At 41.1% G+C, this 27,391-nt stretch overlaps 2 protein-coding genes across 4 annotated transcripts; one reads left to right on the top strand and one right to left on the bottom strand.

Moving 5' to 3' along the window:
• The first annotated feature begins 5,103 nt into the window (after nucleotides 1-5,103).
• Nucleotides 5,104-8,898, top strand: LOC105050724 (probable WRKY transcription factor 40). Of its 3 annotated transcripts, XM_029266269.2 has the most exons (5): nucleotides 5,104-5,402; nucleotides 5,499-5,563; nucleotides 6,205-6,450; nucleotides 6,559-6,675; nucleotides 8,429-8,898. In XM_029266269.2, the coding sequence occupies exons 2-5, from the start codon at nucleotides 5,528-5,530 to the stop codon at nucleotides 8,801-8,803; spliced, it is 774 nt and encodes a 257-aa protein (XP_029122102.2). In that variant the 5' UTR covers nucleotides 5,104-5,402; nucleotides 5,499-5,527; the 3' UTR covers nucleotides 8,804-8,898. The 3 variants fall into 3 exon arrangements, with proteins under 3 accessions (XP_029122102.2, XP_073099008.1, XP_073099007.1); XM_073242907.1 differs by having other exon boundaries at nucleotides 5,105-5,563; nucleotides 6,194-6,450; XM_073242906.1 differs by having other exon boundaries at nucleotides 5,105-5,563.
• A 15,008-nt stretch (nucleotides 8,899-23,906) lies between these two features.
• LOC105050723 (BTB/POZ domain-containing protein At2g24240) lies at nucleotides 23,907-26,506 on the bottom strand. The gene is made up of 2 exons (XM_029266268.2): nucleotides 26,251-26,506; nucleotides 23,907-26,131 (listed from the first exon to the last, which is right to left on the bottom strand). The coding sequence occupies exon 2, from the start codon at nucleotides 26,015-26,017 to the stop codon at nucleotides 24,683-24,685; it is 1,335 nt and encodes a 444-aa protein (XP_029122101.1). The 5' UTR covers nucleotides 26,018-26,131; nucleotides 26,251-26,506; the 3' UTR covers nucleotides 23,907-24,682.
• Nucleotides 26,507-27,391: the final 885 nt, after the last annotated feature.

The raw sequence follows: 27,391 nt of genomic DNA on the forward strand, positions 1-27,391 counted from the left end.
CAGTGAGATCATCGCGCGCATCCAATCCATCGACCGGACAGAGGTCCGCTTGATCGCTTCTCTGCAAGGCGATGTTGTAGCAATATCTGGCCAGGGCTTGGTCTCCCCGGACCTCTCCGATCCCCTGGCTGGTGGGGAACTTCAATTTCAAATGGTAGGTTGAAACAACAGCTCTGAGGGCGTTGAGGCCGGGTCGGCCAAGAATTGCATTGTAGGCAGATGGCGCCTTTACCACCAGGAAATTTACCAGAGCTCTGGAGTGCTTTGGATGCTGACCTGCGGTCACAGTCAGAGCTATCATCCCTTCCGTCGGAACGGAGTCACCGGTAAATCCTATCAAAGGGGAGCAAATTGGTCTCAAATGACCGCCAAGAGTGGCCATTCTTGAAAAGGCATTGTAGAACAAGATGTCGGCCGAACTTCCATTATCGACGAGAATGCGACGGACGTCGTAATTCGCTATGTTCAAGGAAACTACGACCGCATCGTTATGAGGGAATTGGACTCCCTGGGCGTCTTCTTCAGTGAAGGCTATGGGTTCTTCAATTTTTTGTCGCTTGGGGGATGCAGCTGGTGTGCTGATTGCCCCCCGCCGGGATTCTCCCGAGATGACGTTGACGGAATCCGGTAGAGACCGGTCATCCGGCCACCCTTTATCGGCGACCATAGCCGGAGGTAGTTGTGCAGAGACCTCGTGAGAGGGCATCAGATGAGGGAAGGAGGATTGGGCGCCGGAAAAGATGGCCGGAAGCGGATCCGTTGAGCGCTCCTTTAAGAACAAGGGTACTGTGAAGACACAGCCCTCCCTCTAGCGCCAATCCTGTTGGTGCAAAAATCTGCTTGCGCCGGAGAAGCTGGAGTCGAGGAAGCCGCGGTCGCCGCCGGGACCTGCAAAGGAAGTCTAAACCAGAGGTGGGGTTGCTCCGGCAAGACCCTCCGATGCTCAAGTCAGTTCTCTGCCTCAACAAGAATGGAGTGCTCGAACGGATAATTTTGCAGAGTTTTGAGATAAGAAATGAGCTTAGAGAATAACGTATCTGGGTCCCCCTTTTATAGGCGGAGGAGGTAACGGTTTGATAGCGACGTCTGTAACCGCCTGATCGTGGGCCGCCCATGGTCAGGAGAATTTATTGCGAAGGATAGTGGAGTAGACCCGTGGCTATTGTCATAGCCTGCCACGTAGGGCCTGTTGCAGGTAGTGGAGCGGCGTCCGTTGCCGCTAGTTGTCAGCGAGTAGTGGAGTCGTGCAGCACCTGCCGCAGGGAGCGGAGCAAAATCGTGGCCATTGACACAGCCTGTCAGAGAGTAATGGGTCCGTCGCAGGGGGTGATGGAGCCGCGCGGAATCCGCTACAGGAAGCGGAACAGAATCATGGTTGTTATTGTGATCTGTCAGGGGGCGCGGACCTGTTGATCGAGGCTCGACAGCAGTCGGAGTCCGACCTCTGTAGAAGTCCGGACTAAATCTGTCTGCAGTCGTTGGAGCCGAGGACGAAGCCCGGCTCCCGCAGGAGTCCGGGCGGAGTCTGCTGGCGGCTGCAGTTGTTGGCGTCGAGGATGAAGCCCGGCTCCCATAAGAGTACGGGCGAAGTCTCCCTGCAGTTAGAGTTAAAGGCGAAGTCCGGCTCCCGTAGGAGTCCGGACGGGGATTAGCAGCAGTCGTTGTTGAGGACGGAGCCCGGGCGGAGCCGTTCTGCAGTCGATGTCGGCGGTGGAGCCCGGCTCCCGTAGGAGCCCGGGCGGAGCTGCGCTGTAGTCGGTGTCGGCGGAGGAGCCCGGCTCCCGTAGGAGCCCGGGCGGAGCTGTGCTGCAGTCGGTGTCGGCGGCGGAGCCCGGCTCCCGTAGGAGTCCGGACGGAGCTGCGCTGCAGTCGATGTCGGCGGCGGAACCCGGCTCCCATAGGAGCCCGGGCGGAGCTGCGCTGTAGCCGATGTCGGCGGCGGAGTCCGGCTCCCGTAGGAGTCCGGGCGAAGCTGTGCTGCAGTCGGTGTCGGCGGTGGAGCCCGGCTCCCGTAGAAGCCCGGGCGGAGCTGCGCTGTAGCCGATGTCGGCGGCGGAGCCTGGCTCCCGTAGGAGTCCGGGCGGAGCTGTGCTGTAGTCAGTTCCGCTGAGGACTTTGGCTGTGGGCATTTCATACCCAACACCGCCTAAATCTTTTCCAGGTCCAACCTGATATGTTTTGCAGTCCCTAATATGTTGGGATGGGAAGATTTCTAGATAGATTTAATCTTCTTTGTTTTTCTTTTAGGAATTTTTTAAAGATTTTCCAATCATTATCAATAAATGCATTACATTGGTAGTTGGTGAGTGTTGCTTAGACGGTAACGTTTACTTTTGCCCTTCCATCACCAAGAATTGATGCACATAAAAGCCATACTCACCCTTCCATCGCCAAGAATTGATGCACGTAAAAGCCATACTCACCAAAAAAAAAAAAGGCTAAGTGCTAGCCAGCTATTGGATTCTCAAACAAGCACTAGCCAAAGACTTGACAAGTAAATTCCGCTTCTAAGTAATATATATTCCATTAACCTCTGCATTCTTAGGCTCATTCTGGTCTAGGTCCAGCGTAATTGGGGTCAAAAAACTGGTGCCACGCCCATCCCTTTAGAAGAAAAATTGGGCTTGGCGGGGCCCAAACCACCTGGGCGCGCAGACCGGGGTACCGTCGCCCAAATTAGCCGTAACGTGACGATCCTCTCAGAATAATAAAATTGGGTTTGTGAATGGACCGACCGTTTGAATGTTTTGATTCAATGAAAGATTCGACACGACATGATGACCATCCATTCTAATCTGGATACCGATCCTTGTCGGATGGCCAGTTTATCATACAGATTGCTGTGTGGTTTGGCTCGCAAATTCGTATGAACATGGGAATGAATACCTGCTAACCATTTGTCCATTGAATCTGCCGTCATTTGCGTGAAATTATGGATCTCTAAGCAGGACATGATTCACGTGAACAGCACCGAATGCAATAGAATAGGCTTTAGATCCATTGTAGAGCATGTTTTATTTTCTCAATTCAACGACCAGACCAGAAACGCATCGATGTTTTGTGAGAGCTGCACTAACACCCTTTATTTTCCTCCCATTTCATGATGAGCTTAACCATGTTTTTGGTGAGGATAGTGAGTGTTGCCATCAAAGATCGGCTTGACGAAGATGGTGTTGAAGTCCGACCTGATGTGGATTGGTCAGATTAGGCTTGCTCCAAATTAAGAATCCAACCAGCAAGTAAAAGAGAAGCACTGGATGTTGCTGAATTTGATCTGATGAACGATTTTTTGATGCTCAAATCAGGTTGAATTTTAATGAAATAAAAAATATTTGAAAAAAAAACAATAAAGAATGAAATCAAGTAAGAGCAAAATGTATCTGGAGACCATTTAGGCTTGATGTATATATAAGTATAGGTGTAAGATTATAATCCGAAAGAGATCGGACATGGAGTAGCCGTTGGACGCATGGTAACTGCCAAGATATATGGAAAGAGCTATAACTGTTTTCCAACATACCTCATAAACATAGAATCATGACTCTCCTCGTTAATGATCCTTAACTATCCTTAATATGCCTTGATTCAGGGATATGTGGGGCTTTATCAGTGGCTAGTCGGCTATACACACAACACTCCACCATTGGTCAACTGGTCTGACCGCAACGAGCCACAACAGTTTGCTTTATTACTCGTTGAAAATATGAAGATACATAATTTCTCAACTCACGGGTCTGATCCGAAGAATCTAAGATAAAATCTAAACCAAACTCAACCTTCTTTTAACTGACATGGAACCTAGACGAACTAGGGATTTTGACCAGCCATTGTGTTGACGACTATATTGATACCTTTGCCGAGCGCAAGTTGAAACATTGAACCTGGCCGGCCCGATTCAAACCAGTGAACCAACATTCATCACGCAACTGACGAAGAGAGGTGACCCGGTTCACCGGACAAAATATGGAGATTAGGATCGATTGATTGGACGTCGGGCGAGTGGCCCCACTACCTTATTTCAAGTCCAAACACGTGTGGTCCTGAATGTAAAGTCTCGTCAACGGTCAATGGTTGGCCTGCCGTAAGTGGACCAGCTTCCCCAATTTCCACTTCAAGCAGCGGTTGACCGCCGCATTCCGAAGACTTTCTAAATCTTGATGACCGACAAAGTGGTCCCTCTTAACTGCACTAGAAACTTGGATCAGAGATCAAGTGTATAACTACTGAAAACACCGATCCTTATTACTCGCATCTTTTTGAAGTGTAACTTGCAAGAGTTTAGTAACTAATCTCCTCAACATCAAGTGGGTTAATGGATAACCTTTTCACTACCATAATGAAATTGTGGTGGGCTTTGCCCAACTATTTTTATAGAAAAATAATTATAAGCTGCTAGGACCATATGATGAAGTGTGCAAGGGCAAAAAAGAGTAACAAAAACTTTGAGATTGGTTCTCTAATATTTTTGCTCGCATCCAATATATGCTTTCTGTGAATGCACATGCAAGATTAACAATGTCAAGCATCACTTGGGCACATGATTACTCCAATATGTTGCATGAGCTTTTCAAGTAGAGGCCGAAGGTAGGTTAACATGCTTCTAATTAATTCAAGGATACAACTCATGTATTTGAACAATTACTCATGACATCCTACACTCTTTCCCTTCTTTTTCTTTTCTTTTTTCTCCCCAGGATCCTTTTCTGGATTCCATCTCACTTTCCATAATTGGTCTTTTAATGGTAATTAACATTAATCAGATCACCCAATTCCTCTAATTCGCTTAATATAAATAGCTAGCTATTTAGCCCTGACAACTATTAGAGAGAGAAGGAATGAGCATGTTTGTTCTAATTTAAGCCTGAAAAAAATCTTGTGATGTAGATGGTAGTGATGAGAAAGAATGTTAGACAAATACAGCATTGACAGGCTGCTTCTATGAGTAAATGCAGTGTTAGAGAAAGAAAAATCAAACAGACCCCAAAATCAGATGCGTCTTATTCCTCGGGCAATGGAATAGAATAAGGCACCGGGGATGGCGACAAAATGAGGGGTGAACGGAATGGGTTGGTGTCAAACGGTCACTGCCCTCACCACAAGTTGGTCTCCCTCAAGAAAAGAGAGGGGCAAAGGGATGAGGTGCTTACGTTTCCTTATGTGATGCATTCAGTATTTGCTACGTGAAACCCAAGTTGTTGGCATCATGAATTTGAGTATTCAATTCGGATGTTCCTAACAACTCCTAACAACTCCAATAATGGCCCATAGGCTTCTTAATATACCTTCCTACTACCTTCTTGTGTGCGTGTGAACGTGAGAGAGGGCGAGAGACAGAGAAAGAGATGTGCTGACTGCGTGGACATCTAAAGGGTTTTGATTGCAGAAACCAGGAGAACTTTCTGGTTTCTGATGTTCTTTTGTGTTCTCCAATGAAATCCAGCTTCTGTTAATTTTTTTTTCCTCACCTCTTTGCCTCCTCTCGTTTTATATGTGCATAGCGAGCTAGAGAGGAGCTTTCACCAAAACCATGGATGGCCAGAGAAACATCTCTGAGGAAGAGAAGGTTAGTGGCAGTATTTCTTTTTTGTGCATGGTTAATTTTGTAACACTGTCGCAACATATTTAGAGAAAATTCCAAAGTTCTTTGCAATTTTTCATCGATCAAATGATTTGAGAATCAGTTTCAAATAATAAATCATGAAGTACTTTCGTAAAATTCATGTATTTCATTATCCCTTGCATCCTCCAAGGATCATTCGATCTTCGTTGTTTTTAACTATATTATTTGGTGTCACTTGTTATTTTTGTTTTCGTTGCCGTTGAAGTTCCCCTCCCTAATGCTTTGCATGCGATGTTGTAGAAATGCCCGCACCCATCAAAACCCGAATGACATACAGAAGTGTGAAAACAAGCAAGCAAAGAAAAAGATTCATTAATTAGAACTATCTGACATTCTCCTCTCTTGATTTCTTAGTTAACAATTTCTGTCCTTGACCAAAAAAAAATTTGCCAAATTTCTGCTAACCATACCTGAATATCACTTGTGAATGTGATTTAAAAATATCGAAACGGCATAATCGTTGTTAAACTTAGTAACGTTCTATGCAAAAGAAATAGAAGTTCTGTATTGTCATAATATTTTGAATGGAAAGGAAAATTTTTAGAGATCCTTTGGGTTCATACTTTGTTTTAGTATGTACACAGATTCAAGAAATTGGAGCAGAACTAGAACGTTTGCATGCCGAAAACAAGGAGCTTTGCCTTATGCTCCACATGATGAATAATAAGTACACCGCCCTTCAAGCTCATGTAGAGAAGATAAGGGAAGAAGTGGACTTTATGAATGAAAGCTGTTCGAGCCATTACTTGACCAAGAGACGGCCTATTGAGTCCATAAAGCCAAAATCTACACGCATATTTGTCAGAACAAATGAAGATAGTACGAGCTTAGTAAGTCTATTTGCATATATGCTCTTGCAGTCTGATTAACATTTTTCTCGGTTTTAAATTTATTTCCTCCCATGTGGTGTATAAGTTATTTGTTGCCAATAACAACAGATAGTCAAGGATGGGTACCATTGGAGAAAGTATGGACAGAAGATTACTAAAGATAATCCATCCCCTCGGGCTTATTTTAGGTGTTCTATGGCTCCAAGCTGTCATGTTAAGAAGAAGGTTCTTTTCTAAACTCCCAGCTTTGCTTTTTTCTTCATACGATTATACAACTTTTCTTCATATGGCTCCAAGTATTTATCTTCATTTTTTGTTGCAGATTCCTTTGTTTTAATCCTTTTGGCTCTTTAAACTCCACCGTTAGCATCTGGTGGGTTTCCACCTTTGCTTGAAGAAACCTTTAGAATTAGACAGAATCGCACTATTCAATAGGGCTACATTGATAATTCACGAATAGTTTACATTCTCTGCATAAAGAATGCATACCCTATCTTTCAGAAACCATGCTTGTGAATTCAGTGTAGTATCTTCAAAATAATTGCAGGTTCTACAGATCAACTAGGTTGCTTGAGATGGAAGAAAGAATAGACAGACAATAGCATCTCCTCTCTAGAAAAATTAAATCCTTGGGCTCACAAGAACATGCCTTGAATACAAAAGAGAATTTGCAAAAAAAAACTGAAAAGCTGAAATATTTAATAACTATAAATAATCTGTTTTGCATGTCAATTTTTTTTTTTAAAAAAAAAAAAACTATGATGGAAAGGGAGAGAATAGCCACCCGAAGTTTCACAAGTTGATTTAACAACAAAAAAACACCCCGCTCGATGCGCTTCTTAGTTTTTCATGTTTTTTCAAACTCATCAATTTTTTGCAAAAATTAAGTAAATTAACATACTTGATATGGTGCCAAATGCAAAAATTTATGCATTATCCATAAAAAAGTTTTGTTGCTAAAAAATAAATTGTGTTATCTAAAACATTTGGCGATGAAAAAAATTTCTTGCCAGGTTCATAAGCAATGCCCCATCGGTAAAGTCATCTACAATGAAAATAATAACTCGTCACAATATGCATGTTCGACATTTCATGATGAAATAAATGTTGTCGCTAATATATGGTGCAATTGTTTTTGTTATCTAATCCAAGTTTTTGCTGTTTCAGAATCTTCTTAATCTTCTTGAATTCAACATAAAATGCAAATGCATCAACTCTTATGTTTTCTTGGACTCATCCTTGAAAAAAGTGAAAATGAAAAGGATACCCACTTATTGCTTAAGATAAAATATTGAATCCAAGAACACCTCATGGTTCAAACTTTCACAGTATTAGGTTGAAAATTTGTATTAAAGTAACACCATTAAGTTCATTTTTCTAGCTGACACAAATGAAAACAAGAAAGTTGATTTTATCTAATTCAAATGTAGTTTCACAAGTCCAAAAGACTGTAGGATATGGAAGACTTTTGAGTCGCCATATTGTTTGGTGTTATGTTTATGGTCGAAAACTTGGACTGAATAAATCCCATAAAGCCAAAATTAGGATCAGTCAAATTGCATAGATTGAAACAAGAGATTTAATATGTGCTGGCTAAAATAAAAGTCCATCTAAAATCATTTCACTAGCAAGCAATCTTATACTTATTTCTCTATTTGTATTTGAAAGTTAATTTCAGCGAAGTGACCTATCCAAAACTAGTTTCCGTATTTGTAGTTTTAAATGGGAAATTATTTTTATTTTGCTTGCATGGACAACTTCATTTATGTTAAATCTCATAACCAGGCATTAAAACATTGCAGATGGTCTTACAATTCTAATATATGGACGCGATCTAACGACTCATCTCCCAAAAAAGCTAATCCTGCAATAAAAATTTTGCATTGTCATGAAAATTTTGCTTTTATAATAGCATTTACAAGAAGTTCTAACTACGAGTGTGTTATCCGAATCTTTCATTTCCCTTTATATGCTCTAGGTTCAACGAAGTCCAGATGATAAATCGATTCTGGTGGCAACATATGAAGGAGAACACAACCACCCCCTACCTGGAGAGCTTGATGGCATGACCTCATTACCAACTACCTCCAGCACTGGCTTAATGGCTGGAACTTCTTCTTCTTCCACATCGAGGGACCTATCTCAGCCCACGGTCACTCTTGATCTTGCACTATGTGGGAGCAATCATGAAGCAGCAAGGTCCACAGAGACCCTCAAAAACGATACCAACGACAACAACAAGAATATCATGGAAGAGTGCATCACACTTTTAAGTGGAGATCCAAACTTTAGAGTAGCCTTGGCGGCTGCAGTGGCACGCTCAATTATCTCTAATCATCCATCAAATAGCTGAACATCACGTACTGATATATGTTTTGGTTCATGAAGGCTTATAAGTCTCTTCCGTTGTGTTAAAATAATTATGGAAAGTAAAAAACTTTTTTTAAACGGATTGAGAGTTTTCTTTTTTTTTTTTTTCAGATTTTCTAAAGAACTAGGATAGGTACATGACGTACCAGTATATGTCTTGGTTCATGAGGGCTTAGAAGTTTCTGCCATTGTGTTAAAATAATTTAAAGTAAAAAATAGTTTTTTAAACTGATTGATATTTTTTAGGTTTTTAAAAGAAACAGGATAGGTGGGAGCACAGCCTAAAGGGGTCAGCACCCATCTTCTTGGTGAATGTACTGTTGTAGTCTCTTGATTAAGCCCCAGAAGATGGCGTTCCCAGCTTGTTTATGTAGCTAAATTATAGATTAAAAATAAAAAATCTAGCCAATACCTTTTTACTTCAAGTTAATACATTGTTATGATGAGTTTCGGTGTCTTCTATATAGCAAAAAATAGTTTCAAAGGCTTGGAGACGTTCGAAACCGATGCACCTCCTTTTTATGTCTAATGTAGCTAAGATGAATTGCGTCTTAGTTTGTGTGGTTTCAGTGAATTTTATGATAATTTTTTGGATAAATGCTTGCATATATCTAACAAAACACCTACAAGAAATATTTAGCCTCATCATATGACTAGATTGATCCTGAAGTTATCAAAAAAAGAATGATGGGCTCGAAATAAAATAATATTATATATTTTGAAGGTACTTAAAGACTCAAAATGCTCATTGTTGCATTACAAAATGACCCCATGGGTATTTATAGGCACTAGGAGAATTTACTAGACACAATACATCACTAAATATGCATTTATAACACTTCTTCCCAAGGGTCACATCCATATTCCGAGATTAACTCATAATTACTCATACATATTCTAGATAATGGGAGTTTCTATATGACTCTTGGACTTTCAAAACTCTTAGACTTCCAACACTAATAATAGTATAATTAAGTTTATTTACTAACACCCTCTCTTAAACTTAATTGTATTCCATTCTTCATGCCAAGCAAGTTCTTGAGCTTGTAAAAATGATTTGCTGCAAGTGGCTTGGTGAAGATATCGGCAACTTGATCATAAGTCTTCGCATAAGTTAACTCCACATTCTTCTCTTTTACATGCTCCCTTATGAAATGAAAACGGATGTCGATATGCTTACTCCTTTCATGATAGATCGAATTTTTTGCTAATGCCATTACCGACTTGCTATCCACATATATTTTAAAAGCATCAATTTGAGAGAAATAGATATCTTGTAACAATTTTCTAAGCCATATGGCATGGCAAACACATGAAGATACTGCAACATATTCTGCCTCACAAGTAGAAAGAGTCACAATAGCTTGCTTCTTAGAAAGCCAAGTAAATGCCGTATCACCCATATAGAAAATAAATCTGATTGTACTCTTTCTATCATCCGAATCTCCTCCCCAATCACTATCCGAATAACCAAAAAGTCAAAAATCATAAGAAGAAAAATACATTAATCGATGAGATATAGTACCTCGGATGTAACGAAGAATTCTTTTTGCGGCCTTCTAATGTATAGATTTTGGTTCCTCTATGAAACGACTTAATAAGCCAACTCTATATAGAATGTCCGGTCTTGTGCATGTGAGATATCTTAAGCTTCCAACTAAGTTTTTATAAAGAGTATGATCTATCACCTTACCTTCTTTAAATTTTGATAGTTTGACTCCACAATCAACTGGGGTGCTTATTGGCTTACAATCTTCCATCTTAAGCCTCTTAAGAATCTCCTTTATATATGCTTCTTGAGAAATGAAGATGCTTTCATTATTTTGCTTGACCTCTAAGCCGAGAAAATATGACATAAGCTCCAAATCTGTCATCTCAAACTCTAGGGTCATAGCTTACTTGAATTCTTCAAACATTTGAAGGTTGCTTCCTGTAAAAATAAGATCATCTACATATAAGGAAACAAACAATATATCTTCATTCTTTTTCTTCATGTATAAGGCATGCTCATATGGACATTGCATGAAGTCATTAGCTTTGAGGTATGCATCAATTCTACTATTCCATGCTCTAGGTGCTTGTTTCAAGCCATAGAGCGTCTTCTTTAATTTTAAGATCTTTTCTTCATGACCCTTCTTCACATACCCTTCGGATTGATTCACATAGACTTCTTCTTCTTCTAAAATTCTATTCAAAAAAGCTGATTTGACATCCATTTGAAGAATTGGCTATTTGAACTGTGCTGCAATAAAAATGAGCAATCTTATAATTTCCATGCGAGTAACCGAGGTGAATATTTCTTCATAGTCGATACCAACTTGCTGCTTGTAGCCTTTAGCTACCAATCTTACTTTGTACTTCTCTATATGTCTTTGAGCATTCTTCTTCTTCTTGTAAACCCATTTAACATCTATAGATTTATGGCGTTCAGGAAGAGTAGTAAGTTTCCAAGTATTATTTTCTCTATTGCTTTGATCTCCTCATCCATGGCAGCTTTCCAAATCTTATCTTGTATTGCATCTTCAAAAGAAATATTTTCATTGTTAGCCAAAAGACAAACGAGATTAAGTTCGTTTGTTACCTCATATAGCTCTTGCAAACTCCTTGTCTTCCTTTGCATTGGACTATCATCCAAAAGAGGTGATACTCTAGAATGTGAAGATGAAGGTGGTGAAGAAACTTCAAAATGCACCTTTGATTCTTTCTCTTCTTCTTCGTTCTCTTCATAAAATAGCTCTTTCTTTGATTGCCAACTCCACATACCATCTTCATGAAACTCCACATCTCTACTAATATGAATCTCTTTAGTTTTTAGATCAAAGAGCTTATAAACTTTAGATCGAGCATCATACTCGATAAAGATAAATTTTTTACTCTTGTCTTCAAGCTTCATTCTTCTTTAGTCTGGGGTATGAGCATAGGCAATACTCCCGAAAATCTTCAAATGTGAGACACTAGGTGGTGCGGACACCAGAGCCATCAAAAATCGGCAACATAATTTAAGTTCGATTTGGATCGAAGAAGCCTCATTAAATTGATTCTACTTCAGTTATTTATTTTCAGTCAATAAATTTTAATGCATTTGGCTTTGGGTCCATAGGGCCATACTTGGATTTGTCCACGTCACCTTTGGAGCCACCACTCTCCACATGCCAAGAGAAGAATATGCATGCCAGCATATGCCGTGCTCATGCCAAGTTGTGTCAAGCATCAAGCACCCACATGAAATTCCATTTCTTCCTTAGAATTCCTTAAGAGTTCTTGGCTACTTACTTATTTTGTTGAAGGTTGATTTCTTTCCTATGGTAGATTATAATGCTTTACTTTTTTGTGGAGGGTTGATTTCTTCCTTGTAAAAATAAGAGATTCCTAAACAAATAGGACCCTTAGAGTCCTATATAAATCCTTGTATCTTTCATGAAAGAAAACAATGAATGATTTTACAAACTCCACAAATACTTGTGTCAATCGCTCCGAGAGGGAGAGGGTGTGAGACCCAAAATCGCCCCACAAGGGGAGGGTGTGAGGCCCACTTTCTATCCTATTCCTTCTACTTAAGATTCAGTGTTCCTGCGACTCTGATCGACTCCACCATCTACCCACGCAAGCCTATTCCGTCAAGAGAAGATCTGTCTCCTCCAGAATTTTCATCTGTCGTGCTGAGAGAAGGAGTGATTTCTTATTCTACAGATCATATGCTGTCAAGGACCTTCGTTCCTTAACAGTTGATCTTTGATTTTTTTTTTTTTTTAATCCGATGTTGGTAAAGACCTAGTTCTTTATCGATGGATCTGTTTGGTTAAAAGATTAAGAGCCCTAATCAGAGTAGTTTCTTAACTACCACGATCCGGATTCTTATCATCTTCTTGGATTTTCTCACGGGTTTAATGTTTTATTTTCTCTCGTTCCATTCTTATTTCTTTTTTTTGCATCTACTCGTGAGCATGTTTAATTTCTGCTATCTGTTTATGAAATTTTCTATTACTAATTGTTTACTGATCTCTCGAATGGCATTCGTCTGTATCATTTAGATTGATCTCCTTTAGTCTCGTATCAATCAATCACGCCTCCTGAGCAGAGTATAGGCAACTATACTGTCTGTCCTGGGAATAATGAGCCCCTGGCCGGACGTGATTTGTTGTTGATGAACAGAAGAGAGCTTGATTATTAAAATTGATTTTCTTTTTAGGATTGTCCCGCATCAATTTGGTATCAGAGCAGGTTGATTAGGGCTTTAGTTTAAATTCAGCAATTTAAATTTTCGCAAGTTAAATTTTCGCACTCTAAATTTCGTACTTTACTTTCAAGCATTTTAATTTTATTGCACCTTATTTCTGCATCTTAGAGTTGCATGACCACTAGATCAGGTGCCTGGTACCAACATCCTACTTCCCCACCCAACACCAATATGGATCCCAATATAGCAGCCATCATTAATGCTCTGACTGAAAAGTTTGATGACATGAAAAATTTTATGAAAGCCATAGATGAGAGAATAGTGGTATTAGAAGAAGCTAGGCAGAAACAACCTGAACCTGAGTCTCTCCGACTACCTATAGGACAAAGAGGTAGGAATCTAGAACTTGATCGACCTATAGGGGCACGTCCGCACCATAACCAGTTCGATCAAGATGAGCATATTCTTAGGAATGTGAAAGTCGAAGCCCCAAGTTTTGATGGTTGTCTAGATCCGAGAGAGTACCTAGATTGGGAATTAGGTATGGACCACTATTTTGGATGGTATGAAATGTCTGAAGCAAGGAGAGTTAGATTTGCTAGGATGAAATTGATGAGGCAAGCCCGACTTTATTGGGAAAGTGTAGAGCGTCTTCTCAATCAGAGAAGACAAGATCCGATAGAAACCTGGGATGAGATGAAAGAAAAACTCAGAGAGAAGTACCTCCCCACCTCTTACCAACAAAGACTTTTAGATCAATGGCAGAGGCTTACTCAAGGGAATAGATCAGTCACTGAGTATATCACGAGATTTGATGAATACCTCATGAGATGTGGAGTAGCCGAAGATAGAGTTGTTACCTTATCTCGATTTAGAGCTGGATTACGAGAGGATATTCAGCGTGAGCTCTTTCTGCGAGAGGTAACCACGTTGGAACAAGCTTATCAACTTGCCTTAGATTTTGAAAGATTTTCTAGATATTCGACTCTCCGTCGTCCTGAACCCAACCGAGTAACCCCTTCTGGATCGAGACCTAATATTAATCAAACTCCTAGTAACAGACCTCCACTTACAAATCCTATTGGGAGAAAAGAAGATAAAGGAAAAGGAGCTATAGGAGAGTTATCAAAAGGAAGTAGTTCTCGATCTCATTGCTTCAAGTGCCATGGTTACGGTCACTTTGCTGCACAATGCCCCAACCGATCATTATTCGTAGAAGAATTAGAAGGAGAAACTCTAGAAAATATTGAGGAGGAAGTTTATGAAGCTGATCCAGATTTAGCCGAGCAATTTGAGAGTACTGAGGACATCCTAGGTTATGCCACACCTGAGTCAGACCTTAGGCTTGGAGTCGTTAGGTATGTCCTAGCCCAAACTAAGGAAAGTGAAGACTGGCGTAGGACCTCTATTTTCCATACCTTCATAAAATTTGGCGATAAAATTTGTAAAGTGATCATTGATAGCGGTAGCTGTATCAACGCCATCTCCACCGACACGGTTAAGCGATTAGGATTAACTCCTGTAGATCATCCTAGTCCATACCGTGTGTCTTGGATTGATTCCTCCTCTATTCCCATCAAATTTAGATGTCGTGTGCCCATCCAGCTTCATTCCTATCAGGATCATGTGTGGTGCGATGTCTTACCCATGGAAGTCGGAAGTATCATATTAGGTCGGCCTTGGCTATTCGACAATGATGTTACGATTTATGGCCGTACCAACTCCTGCAGCTTTACTCATCAGGGTAAGAAGATCACGATTAATCCTTCCCCACCTAAGGCTACTAATAGAAAGATAGGCGATGGACCAAAAGAAAATCTTAAGAAGAAAAGCCTCAATCTGATAGGTGCTAAAGAATTAGAGACGGTCATGAGTGAAGGATCACCAGTTTGGATGCTTGTTGCTAGAGAAGTTCGTGAGGATTCTAAGGTGGATTATCCTAAGGAAGTAGCTAACCTTCTTGCTGAGTTTCATGATGTCTTTCCTGAGGATCTTCCAGATTACTTACCGCCTATGAAAAACATTCAACATGCCATTGATTTAGTTCCTGGATCTACCCTACCCAACTTGCCCCACTATAGGTTGAACCCTAATGAGCATGCTGAGCTACAAAGACAAGTTGGAGAGCTGATAAAAAAAGGATTTGTGAGGGAGAGTTTGAGTCCTTGCGCGGTTCCTGCACTACTGACTCCAAAGAAGGATGGTACATGGAGGATGTGCATAGATAGCCGTGCCATTAATAAGATCACCATTAAGTACCGCTTTCCATCCCTAGGTTAGATGACATGTTAGATATGATGGCCGGATCCACTATCTTTTCTAAGATCGATCTTAAGAGTGGTTACCATCAAGTAAGGATTAGACCGGGAGATGAGTGGAAAACTGCTTTCAAGACAAAAAATGGTTTATATGAGTGGATGGTGATGCCATTTGGATTATCTAATGCTCCTAGTACCTTCATGAGGTTGATGACCCAAGTACTACGACCATTTATAGGAGTATTTGTAGTCGTATATTTTGATGACATTTTGATCTATAGTCGAACTAGGGAAGACCATTTAGATCACCTCCAAAGAGTGTGTCAAGTTCTTAAAACAGAAAGCTTGTATGCTAATCCTAAGAAGTGCGCTTTTATGACAGACCATATCATCTTTTTAGGTTTTATTGTTACCCCCAATGGTGTATCTGCTGATCCTGAAAAGATTAGAGCAATAGTTGAGTGGCCGGTGCCCAAGAGTGTGCATGACGTGTGGAGTTTTCATGGATTAGCAACTTTTTATCGTAGGTTCATAAAAGGGTTTAGCACCATAGTCGCTCCCATCACTGACTGCATTAGAAAGGAAAATTTTGAATGGACTAGGGCAGCCAATAGAGCCTTTCTAGACATTAAGGATAAGATGACTCATGCCCCAATCTTACGTCTCCCTGATTTTTCTAAGGTTTTTGAAGTAGCGTGCGATGCGTCAGGAGTTGGGATTGGTGGTGTCCTTAGTCAAGAAGGTCATCCGGTAGCATACTTTAGCGAGAAACTTAACGATTCTAAACTCAAGTATTCTACCTATGATAAGGAGTTTTATGCGGTAATTCAAGCTTTAAGATATTGGAGGCATTACCTGCTACCGCAAGAATTTATTTTGTACTCTGATCATGAGGCCCTTAGATTCCTGAATTCTCAAAAGAAATTGAATCATAGACACGGTAGGTGGGTCGAGTTTTTGCAAGCCTATACTTTTGTTTTGAAACACCGTGCAGGTGTAGAGAATCGTGCTGCTGATGCCTGAGTCGTCGTCATACTTTGCTGTCCACCGTTAGTATAGAAGTTGTTGGTTTTGATAAGATTAAAGAAAATTATGAGGAGTGTCCAGATTTTGGTGACATACTTACCGCTTTACGTAAGGGCCATCTAGAGAACGTAGTGAATATATCCTTCAGGATGGTTACCTATTTAGAGAAACTAGGCTGTGTATCCCCCGTACATCTTTGAGAGATTTTTTAGTTTGGGAATTACATGCTGGAGGATTAGCTGGACACTTTGGTAGGAATAAAACTATAGAGTTGGTAGAAGCCCAGTTCTTTTGGCCAAGCTTGAAAAGAGATGTCGCCCGAATTGTTGCCCAATGTAGAACATGTGCCGTGGCCAAGCAGAGAAAATAAAACACCGGCTTATATACACCCTTACCTATACCAGACTGTCCTTGGCAAGATGTTAGTATGGATTTTGTTTTGGGATTACCTAGGACAGCCAGGAAGCATGATTCCATTCTAGTGGTTGTAGATAGATTTTCAAAAATGGCCCATTTCTTGCCCTGTTGCCAAACGTCCGACGCGTCGAAAGTTGCAAGGATATACTTTGATGAGATTGTTAGACTACATGGATTGCCTAAAATCATTGTTTCTGATAGGGATGTTAGATTTATGAGCTACTTTTGGAAAACCCTATGGCATCTTTTAGGCACAAAACTAAAGTTTTCTTCTGCCTATCATCCGCAAACAGACGGTCAGACCGAAGTGGTTAATAGGAGTCTTGGAAATCTTTTGCGTTGCTTGATTGGGGAACATATGGGTAACTGGGATCTTTTGCTGCCCCGAGCCGAATTTGCATATAATAGCTCTGTTAATAGGTCCATTGGCATGAGTCCTTTTGAAGTAGTTCATGGATATCAACCTAGAAAACCAATAGACCTCATCCCACTACCCATGCATGCTAGGATTTTCGAATCTGCAGAGTCATTTGCACAGCATGTCAAGAGTCTGCATAAAGAGATCAGTAAAAAAATTAGTATGAGTAATAAAGTTTATAAACAGAATGCAGATTCTCATCGACGTGTTCAAGAGTTTGCAGAGGGAGACTATGTGATGGTTCGATTGAGGCCTGAACGGTTTTCTCCCGGAACCGTGAAGAAGTTACATGCCCGAGGAGCAGGTCCATTTAAGATCATAAAGAAAATCGGATCAAATGCGTATGTTGTGGACCTACCTTCTGATTTTGGAATTAGCTCTACTTTTAACATTACAGATCTTGTCGCCTATAAAAAATCAACTCGGATACCTAGTGAGCCATTTGAGCCTGAACCAACCTTTGAGAGCGAACCTATCCCTGAGTGTCCACCAGCCAAAATGTCAGCAAAACACGATCAGATTGAGAGAATTTTGGATGAGCAGATCCTTTCCACCCGGAGTCGAGGCTATCAGCGGTATCTGGTCAGATGGCGAGGTCGACCGGAGTCTGAAGATACCTGGATCACTCGAGAAGAGCTGCAACGCATTGATCCCGATCTACTTGAGCGTCACCAGAGCGAAATCGATCCACACTCGACAGGGTCGAGTTTTTCCCACCTCGGGAGAATTGGTGCGGACACCAGAGCCATCAAAAATCGGCAACATAATTTAAGTTCGATTTGGATCGAAGAAGCCTCATTAAATTGATTCTACTTCAGTTATTTATTTTCAGTCAATAAATTTTAATGCATTTGGCTTTGGGTCCATAGGGCCATACTTGGATTTGTCCACGTCACCTTTGGAGCCACCACTCTCCACATGCCAAGAGAAGAATATGCATGCCAGCATATGCCGTGCTCATGCCAAGTTGTGTCAAGCATCAAGCACCCACATGAAATTCCATTTCTTCCTTAGAATTCCTTAAGAGTTCTTGGCTACTTACTTATTTTGTTGAAGGCTGATTTCTTTCCTATGGTAGATTATAATGCTTTACTTTTTTGTGGAGGGTTGATTTCTTCCTTGTAAAAATAAGAGATTCCTAAACAAATAGGACCCTTAGAGTCCTATATAAATCCTTGTATCTTTCATGAAAGAAAACAATGAATGATTTTACAAACTCCACAAATACTTGTGTCAATCGCTCCGAGAGGGAGAGGGTGTGAGACCCAAAATCGCCCCACAAGGGGAGGGTGTGAGGCCCACTTTCTATCATATTCCTTCTACTTAAGATTCAGTGTTCTTGCGACTCTGATCGACTCCACCATCTACCCACGCAAGCCTATTCCGTCAAGAGAAGATCTGTCTCCTCCAGAATTTTCATCTGTCGTGCTGAGAGAAGGAGTGATTTCTTATTCTACAGATCATATGCTGTCAAGGACCTTCGTTCCTTAACAGTTGATCTTTGATTTTTTTTTTTTTTTAATCCGATGTTGGTAAAGACCTAGTTCTTTATCGATGATCTGTTTGGTTAAAAGATTAAGAGCCCTAATCAGAGTAGTTTCTTAACTACCACGATCCGGATTCTTATCATCTTCTTGGATTTTCTCACGGGTTTAATGTTTTATTTTCTCTCGTTCCATTCTTATTTCTTTTTTTTGCATCTACTCGTGAGCATGTTTAATTTCTGCTATCTGTTTATGAAATTTTCTATTACTAATTGTTTACTGATCTCTCGAATGGCATTCGTCTATATCATTTAGATTGATCTCGCTTTAGTCTCGTATCAATCAATCACGCCTCCTGAGCAGAGTATAGGCAACTATACTGTCTGTCCTGGGAATAATGAGCCCCTGGCCGGACGTGATTTGTTGTTGATGAACAGAAGAGAGCTTGATTATTAGGATTGATTTTCTTTTTAGGATTGTCCCGCATCACTAGGTTGTCTTCCACTTCATGCCTCTTATGAAGTTATATCCTCTAGGCTCTTGATAGGACATCGATTGAGCAAGTAGACCGCATAATTTACGGCCTTCATCCAAAATTCCTTCGGCATGATCTTTGTCTTTAGCATACTTCAAACCATATCAAGAATGATCCGATTCTTTCTCTCCGCCACTCCATTTTGTTGGAGAGAATAGAGTGCCGTCAAGAGTCGTCGAATGTCATGCTCCTCACAAAAATGTTCGAACTCTTTGGATGTGAATTCGCCTCTACGATCGGATCGCAAGGTCTTGATGTAGTAGCCACATTCTTTTTCCACCATAGCTTTGAACTTCTTGAATGTGAAAAATGCTTTAGACTTCTCCTTCAAGAAATACATCCAAGTTTTTTTGCTAAAATCATCTATAAAGGTTAGAAAATAACGATGCTGTCCAAAAGATGTGGGAGAAATTAGCCCACATATATCAGTGTGGATGAGTTCAAGTGGCTTCTTTGCATGATAGGAAGCTTTTTTGGGAAAACTCTTTCTTGATTGCTTACTAAGAACACACCCTTCACAAAATTATTCTGGAGAGTCAATATGTGGTAAGCCCTTCACCATCTTTTTGCTTGATAGTTGCTTAAGGCCACCAAAGTGAAGATGACCAAACCTCAAGTGCCAAAGCCATGAGCAATCTTTCACACTTGCATTCAAACATTTAGTATCAACATGTTTGATATTAAGCATAAACATTCTATTTTTTGTCATTTGAATATGGGCTATCAAATTATTCTTTTGATCTCTCAAAAATAGACTTCTATTTTTCATATGCGCATCATATCCTTTCTCCAAAAGTTGTCCCAAACTCAAAATATTATTCTTCATCTCCAATGTGTAATAAACATCAGAGATAAATTTATGACTTCCATCTTTTAATTGAATAAGAATTTTATCTTTGCCCTTCACGTCTACTTTGGAGAAGTCACCAAAAGACACATGTCCATTCACCGATTCATCCAACTTCGTGAATATGTTCTTATAGCCACACATATGATTACTTACATCGGTGTCCAAGAATCATATATTTTGCTCACCGGTGTCATCTTCTTTGCAAGCAAGCAATAAGACTTCATCACAATCTTCTTCTTTCTTATTTGCATAATGAGCATTCTCTTCAACTTGGTTAACATCATTATACCAACAATCCGAAGCATAATGATTAAGTTTGTTGCAATTAAAACAACGAACTTTGAAATTGTCATACCTTCTGCCTCTAGATGAGCCTCCTTGTCCACATCCTCTTTTTGAAATTTGATTTAACTCCTCTTTGTTATTATAGCCTCCACGTTCTCGACCACGTCCACGACATTTCTATTAGCCACGGCCTCGTCCTCAACTTCTTTGACTCTTTTTATTCTTGGAGTCTTCTTTGTTCTCCTTCAAAAAAATCTTAGATTGAAGAACTTGCTCCAAGGGCTCTTGCCTCCTCTTATTGAATCTTTCTTCATGAGCTTGTAGGGAACCCATAAGCTCGTCTATAGTCATCTCTTCCAAATCCTTTGACTCTTTGATGGTAACCACAATATAGTCGAATTTGACATCCAATGAGCGCAAAATTTTCTCTATTACTCTGGTGACATCCATAGTTTCGCCATTCCTCCTCAATTGATTGACAACAGCTAAGACTCTTGTGAAATAATCCGAAACATATTTGGATTCCTTCATTTGTAGGGCTTCAAATTCGCCTCGAAGAGTTTGGAGGCGAACTTTCTTCACTTTCTCTACTCCTTTATAAGAATTTTGGAAAATCTCCCATGCTTGCTTTGAAGTGGTTGCCGCCGCGATCTTCTCAAAGGCTGATTCATCTATAGATTGATAGATGAAATATAAGGCTTTCTTATCCCTCTTTCAAGACTCTCTTTGTTGATTGGTGAGAGCCTCTCCTTCTCTTGGCTTTTGATAGCCTTCTTCTACTAGATCCCAAATATCTTGAGACCCAAGTAGAGCATTCATTTGCAAGCACCAATTTTCATAGTTTATTTTGATGAGGCGAGAAAAGGAGGGTTGGAGGAGACTATTGGTGGACAGTATGGCTCTGATACCACTTTGAAGTTATCAGAAGAAGAATGATGGGCTTGAAATAAAATAATATTATATATTTTGAAGGTACTCAAAGGCTCAAAATGCTTACTGTTGCATTACAAAATGATCCCATGGATATTTATAACCACTAGGAAAACTTACTAGACACAATACATCACTAAATATGCATTTATAACACTTCTTTCCAAGGATCACATCCATATTTCGAGATTAACTCATAATTACTCATGCATATTTTAGATAATAAGAATTTTTATATGACTCTTGGACTTTCAAAACTCTTAAACTTTCAATACTAATAATAGTATAATTAAATTTATTTACTAACAGATCCAACCACCAGACATTTTTTAGATCATTGTTCTCCCCCTTTTCTGCACCATCTTTAACCACACATTCCTTTATTTCATAAGAACTATGCTCCCCATTTAATACAAATAAGTTACACCATACAACCTTTTTAAAAGGAAGGCTTTGCACAAGGCATTAATCGTACACTAACCCTTTCCATGGGAAGCAACAAAAATTAGGAAGGGGGAAAAGGACTTAAATGGAAAATTGGAAGATATGAATTTAGTAGTTTTTCTAATCCAACCTGAAATGTTATTTGCAACGTAACTGTAATAAGATAGAACGCCTGAAAAATAGCAAGTTCAACAAACCAGACTGATGAGCAACAAAAATGTAGGAGGAAGGGTCTGCAGTAATGTAAACTAACAAATTGCTAGGCTTGTGGAAGAAACTTTCCAATCATATATAGGATGTATTTGACCCGTAACTATTTATATCGGCTTTATGCATGAAACTTGAATTTTATGTTATGCACTAGCTCAAATATCCCATTTGGTATTACTTTTGTTTCCCTTTTTTTTTCTCATTTTCGAAACCTATGATCGCAGTTAGATCACATCCCATCTTCCGAACTCAACTATGATGGCTGTTCAGAGGATCCAATGTACATTTATACAGCCACTAATATCCCAATGCATTTTATTTAGCCATATATACAGATATACAACTATATAAAGACATGTAAAGTTATGGGAGGGGAACTTGGATTATATATATATAAGCAGATATACAAGCCAATAATACGTAGATGTATACAGTTGCGAGGGGGACACTTGGAGCCCTGCGCACATTATACAACCATATATAAAGCAACTATGCATAGGATACACAATCATGAGAGAGGACAGGGCTTTGCACACGTTATGCATATATACATAATATATGACTATACACAGATGTAGACATTGGACATATACCCAAGTATACAACTATGACTATGCATGGATATACACATTACACACGTTAATTGTCAGTGCAAATTAATCCCTCCAAAAACTTTGCATCGATGTTCCTGCTATTGTGTTGTAGCTCTCGGAAAATTCAGTTCATCAAATATTAGTACATTATTTGGATTTGGTAGAAATGATCACTGCATCTTTCTAAACACTACAATGATAAGATCAAGCAAAGATGATTATTGTGGAACCGGCAAGAAACCTTTATGCTTTGAGTTTGGTCATTTTGGGATGGAACTCATTGTTCCAGTTTGGTGCTACAAATATTAAATAATACCTGGAAACTCCTTTTGCATCTCCATCATTATGTTTTACTTGCTTCCCGTGTTTGTTCGTTTATTTATGTGGATAAGTTGGTGATGATTATTATATTTATTAAGCTTCTAGCATGTGGTTGGGATGTTGGCATGTATCAAATGGGCTGTAACATACTGGCCTGTCTGAGTGTTGTATCCTTGTCGACTGCAGTGTGAGCATATATTCCTTTGGATTGTACCATCTATAATTTGTCTGGGTGTAGTCTGTAGCAAATGTCCATTGACCAGAGAACTAACAGCATTGAAAGTGTAAATTTCAATTGCTCCTAGCTAGTTGCATTATTTCTGATTTTTGTTGCAGAAAGGATACATTAGCTTTGATCGAACATGTTTGTTGGCATACCACAACAAGACCTTTGACACATGAAATTACCAAATATCTTGAATTTTTTCCTTTTCCAAAGCAGTGTGAATACTGTGATGTCCCTATTGGCAAGCAAATCTGCAACTTGATTGACCTCTTTGGCTACATGAAAGGCTCCAATTTCCTATTCTTATTTTGTGATGTTTCATGGTAGGCTATCCCATTCAAGAGTATCTAATTGTCCGGAAAAAGATCTCAAGGTATCCAATGAGCAGTCCATGATTGTGCGCTACCGTGTCATTGATGGCACTGCCCATGAAACCGCTGCTATAATTGATCAGAAGTGGAGCCCACATGTTGGTGCATAAGTTCAATTAATTGAAGCACATAAGGTTTCAATGTACTAGTTCGTTCTATTTGTTGTCCTTTTGGCTTGTCAAATGATGTAAAAATAGAACTTAATTGATCGACTCCCCTGCATGTGAACCTCTGAAGTCTAGAAACAAGTCCTCCATACACCTCTTTCCGTCCCTTGGGGACCATGCGACACTGATCACAAGCCATTATTTCGTGCCCCTGAGCCAGATTACTGGGTGTTCTTCAATGGTGATCGGGTGCATATTGGTTGCCATCAGAGGTCCCATCTCAGAGCCTTGAAAAAGAATCCAAATAGATCTGGGGGCTTGTCAAACTTCAATCACTCTGAAATCTCATGCTTGTGTTCAAAGTAAGTATACGTTGGATTGCAAAAATGTGATATGTGCGTAATCCATATCAAAATATGGGGCATCAGTGCAAGCAAAGCAAAGTTTAGTATATATAATGGGTTCGAAGAAATCTTTCACTTAAGAAACTTGCAAGCTTCTAGCAAGTTATCTGAAGGATTAGGTCATACATCACATTACCTTTCTGGTGGGTTGGAATGGTATATCACACATAGTACGTTTGCTGATTTGTTGCAATTGCCCAAAGTCTTAAGCTACATGGTATAATTGCTTTGAAGATTAGATATCCGTTTCTACCAAATCTAAAGCAAAAGCTCAGCCACCACTGCCCCTGCCCTGCAGTTGCAACTGCTCATGTGGAGCACCACTGCCTTGGAAGAATCTTCCCTTCACCAAAGCTGGCCGGGCCTACCTAGGACTGCCAGAAGAAAGCAGAGAGAGTGGTTTTTGTGGATTTGGTTCTCCTGCTTTGAGAGGAAAAGCTAGAGCTAGATAAAAAGCAAAAGGGAAAAGAAAGCCTCTCTGAGCTGCTGTCCCAAAAAGAAAAGACTAGCAGATCAAAGGTGTGGGAGCCTTGGGGGAAATGGGGCAGAACATGGAACCTCTCCAAACAGTCCAAAATAGAAGCTTGCCTTTGGCTTCAATCTTAAATATGGAGAATTGAAAGATGAGAAAATCACAGAGACACTCACTCCTGCATCAACATCTAGCTGATTACACCTCAATTCTTTGGGATTAATTTTGCTAAGAAGTCACAAAAGATCATGAAGAACTGCACACAATCAACACTGCCACTCTTATACTCTTCTTCCTTTTGTCTCTGCTAAACAAAAGAAGTTACAATCGAATGTCAAAAGATTGGAGAAGGGGGCGTCTCCCACACATCGAACACGTTCTCATCGCTATGTAGAGCGAACAACCGATCACCTCCGATCGAGAAATCACAGATCGAACCACCGTAGGTACTCCGCAGCGTCGATGTCAAAACCCGCTCAGGTCCACAGAACACCGAGATGCTGTCATTCATGGAGGAGAAGAGCTGCCCGCCGTGTGCTGCGAGCTTGGGATAGCAGCTCTCCTCCTCGGGCACCTTCCGGTTCATGAGCTTACTTCTAGAGCTCCACCTGACCCCTCCTGCATTGCTCCTCAAATCCATGAACCCCAAGTCTTCATACTGGTTTACAACACAAACGGACCGGCCATCCTCCATTGCAATTGCATGGACGACCTTCTTATCATCAAGAGACGACGTGATTCTGGCATCAGACCAAGACCACACCACACTCTTCTCCCTGAAGTCCAACAAACCAATGAAACAGTTGTCGGTTCTCGGGAACAAGGTGGCGACCATCAGGCAATTGCTTCCGTCCAGCCATTGGAGCTTGTCGGCGTCTCCGAGAAGGCAACCGGTTGGCTCGTAGAAGAAATCTACCTGCAGGCCAGTGTCGTGATCCCAGACACCAATTCCATACTCATTGCACCTCCCCTTACAACTAGCAAAGATCTTGTAGTCCGAGTTGCTGAAGCTGAGAGCGCCGGCAGTAAAGCTCTTAACTTGGTCGTCGTGGGCGACCCGAAACCGATGCCGGAGTTCGCCGGTCGACGAGGAGAAAAGTCCCATCCCTCCTTCGCCCCTGCCGAGCCGCTCGCGGGCGGTGACGACGATACTCTGGGCGTCGAGGTAGCCGACGTCGTTGACCTGCTGGTAGTCGAGGCTGATGGGACGGTGCTCCTCGAGCATCCAGTCGTAGACGTGGACCATGCTGCCGTGGGCGACGCAGCAGCCGCCGTCCGGGCCGGCGCGGATGGCGGTGCCGTCGCCGGGGGCGCGGCCGGGGACGGAGGCGGCAGGCCGGAGGAGGTTGCCATCGAAAGGGCCCCACCGGGCGGCGCGGACGTGGTCGAGGAGGCCGTAGAATAGGGCCTCACGGTAAAGGAGCCTCTCGGGGATGTTGGGCGGCACGTGGAGCTCGCCGGTGCGTAGGAGGTCGAGAAGGACGGCGAAGCAGGCGGGGTTGCGGTCGATGAAGTACTCGCCACCGCCGGCGGGCTGCCGGGGTTTCCAGAACTCGTCGAGGAGGGAGCCGAGCATGGACTGGCGGCCGGCGTTCGCGAGGATGGTGGCGGTGGTCTCAAAGATCTTGCCGCCCACATTGAATCGGACCCGGTCGCTTCCGCTCGCCATGGCTCAAGTTCAGATACCTTGGTTGAATTCGAGTCAAAAAGATCGAAACTTTGATCCAAATTTCAAACTTGAGACACCGAAAGTGAGATTTTGGTGGCGTAATGTCCGAATCAACTGGATAATATCGGAAGAAAACTACGATTAAGAAGAAAAACAAAGAAAATCGAACTCAAATGGAATTCCGAGGAATAAAAAAAAAAAGAGGGGAGAACAAAGAAGAGGCGAATCAGTACAGCTAACGAAATAAAGAAGAGACTTTGAGATAAGGGAATCAGAGAACAGGAGATTTTTTGGAGTTGTCCTTTGGATTTCGCCGGATTTGGTGGCAGAGAATTCGAAAATTATGCGCTAATTTAAGAACGCGAGAACCTTTATTCCCCCCTCTTTCCGTCTCGCCACCTCTATCCCCTCCCCCATCCTCCCAACTTACAGAACTTCTTATTCTCTGGGTCGTGTGTTTTTTTTTGGTAAAATTCTCTGGGACGTTTGAAAGCTTGACATTTAGCGTTGAGAAGTCTCTCCTTTGGTCCAACGGGAAGCCGTCTCGTGGGGCCTCCTCTCCCCCTGCGGTAGGATTATTTATGGAAAAGAAACGACTCGACTGGCAAAGAGGGCGAGTGTTCCTGGCGCACCTAGAAGAGCTATAGGGGCGACGTGTACCGCCGGACCACTGGTGATGGTGGTGATCTTAATAGATGGCGGTGTGCTGTTAAGCGTGTGAGAGAGTCGCATGGGGCACAAATTTGGAGATTAAATAATCTGGAGGTCCACGCCAAAATAAGAGCAATTATTGCCAATATTCCATATGGCTGGATATTGAGCTAATAACAACTACGGATTTCTACGGACATCGTTCGTCAAGCATGTGCCTCAATGCATTATCATACAAACCAATATTGTGATTGGCTGAGTGGATGATCATGCTGGCACATGCAATATAGAGAATAATTTTTTATAAAATATTCATCCAATGCCTTAAATGTTTGCCATAAGGAGGGGATTCTAAAAGTCTACAAGTTATATTCTAGTTAAAAGGTGATCTCTACTGTCCTTCCGGGAGCAGTTAAGATTGTAATATTTTAAATGGGAATCTAGGCTCATAACATGAGGATTGATCAGGATCTTTGAGACCATTTTTCGCTTCGAGGAGGTCTATTTTGATAGTTCTCTTTGGAGGTTAAGAAATCAAATCGGACATTTAAGAATGGGATAGTAGGTAATGCTTAGATCGCACCATCAATAGTATTTGCTAATTTATATAGAACTGGTTTTATGGATTGAATTATGATGCATCAAAATATGTGTCACGTCCCGAACCCAACACCCGGGTCGGATACGTGATGGCCGCACACTCCTTAGAGTAAACCCTAAAGA

Source organism: Elaeis guineensis, chromosome 8 (genome assembly GCF_000442705.2).
Source record: "Elaeis guineensis isolate ETL-2024a chromosome 8, EG11, whole genome shotgun sequence".
In the NCBI taxonomy this organism is placed as follows: Eukaryota; Viridiplantae; Streptophyta; class Magnoliopsida; order Arecales; family Arecaceae; genus Elaeis; species Elaeis guineensis.

Excerpts from the sequence above, each read along its gene's own strand:
- LOC105050724 (XM_029266269.2), top strand. The coding sequence starts at position 5,528 with ATGGATGGCCAGAGAAACATCTCTGAGGAAGAGAAG. Across the intron at positions 6,451-6,558 it reads ATGAAGATAGTACGAGCTTA|ATAGTCAAGGATGGGTACCA; the intron begins GTAAGTCTATTT and ends CAATAACAACAG. Across the intron at positions 6,676-8,428 it reads GCTGTCATGTTAAGAAGAAG|GTTCAACGAAGTCCAGATGA; the intron begins GTTCTTTTCTAA and ends TATATGCTCTAG.
- LOC105050723 (XM_029266268.2), bottom strand. The coding sequence starts at position 26,017 with ATGGCGAGCGGAAGCGACCGGGTCCGATTCAATGTGGGCGGCAAGATC.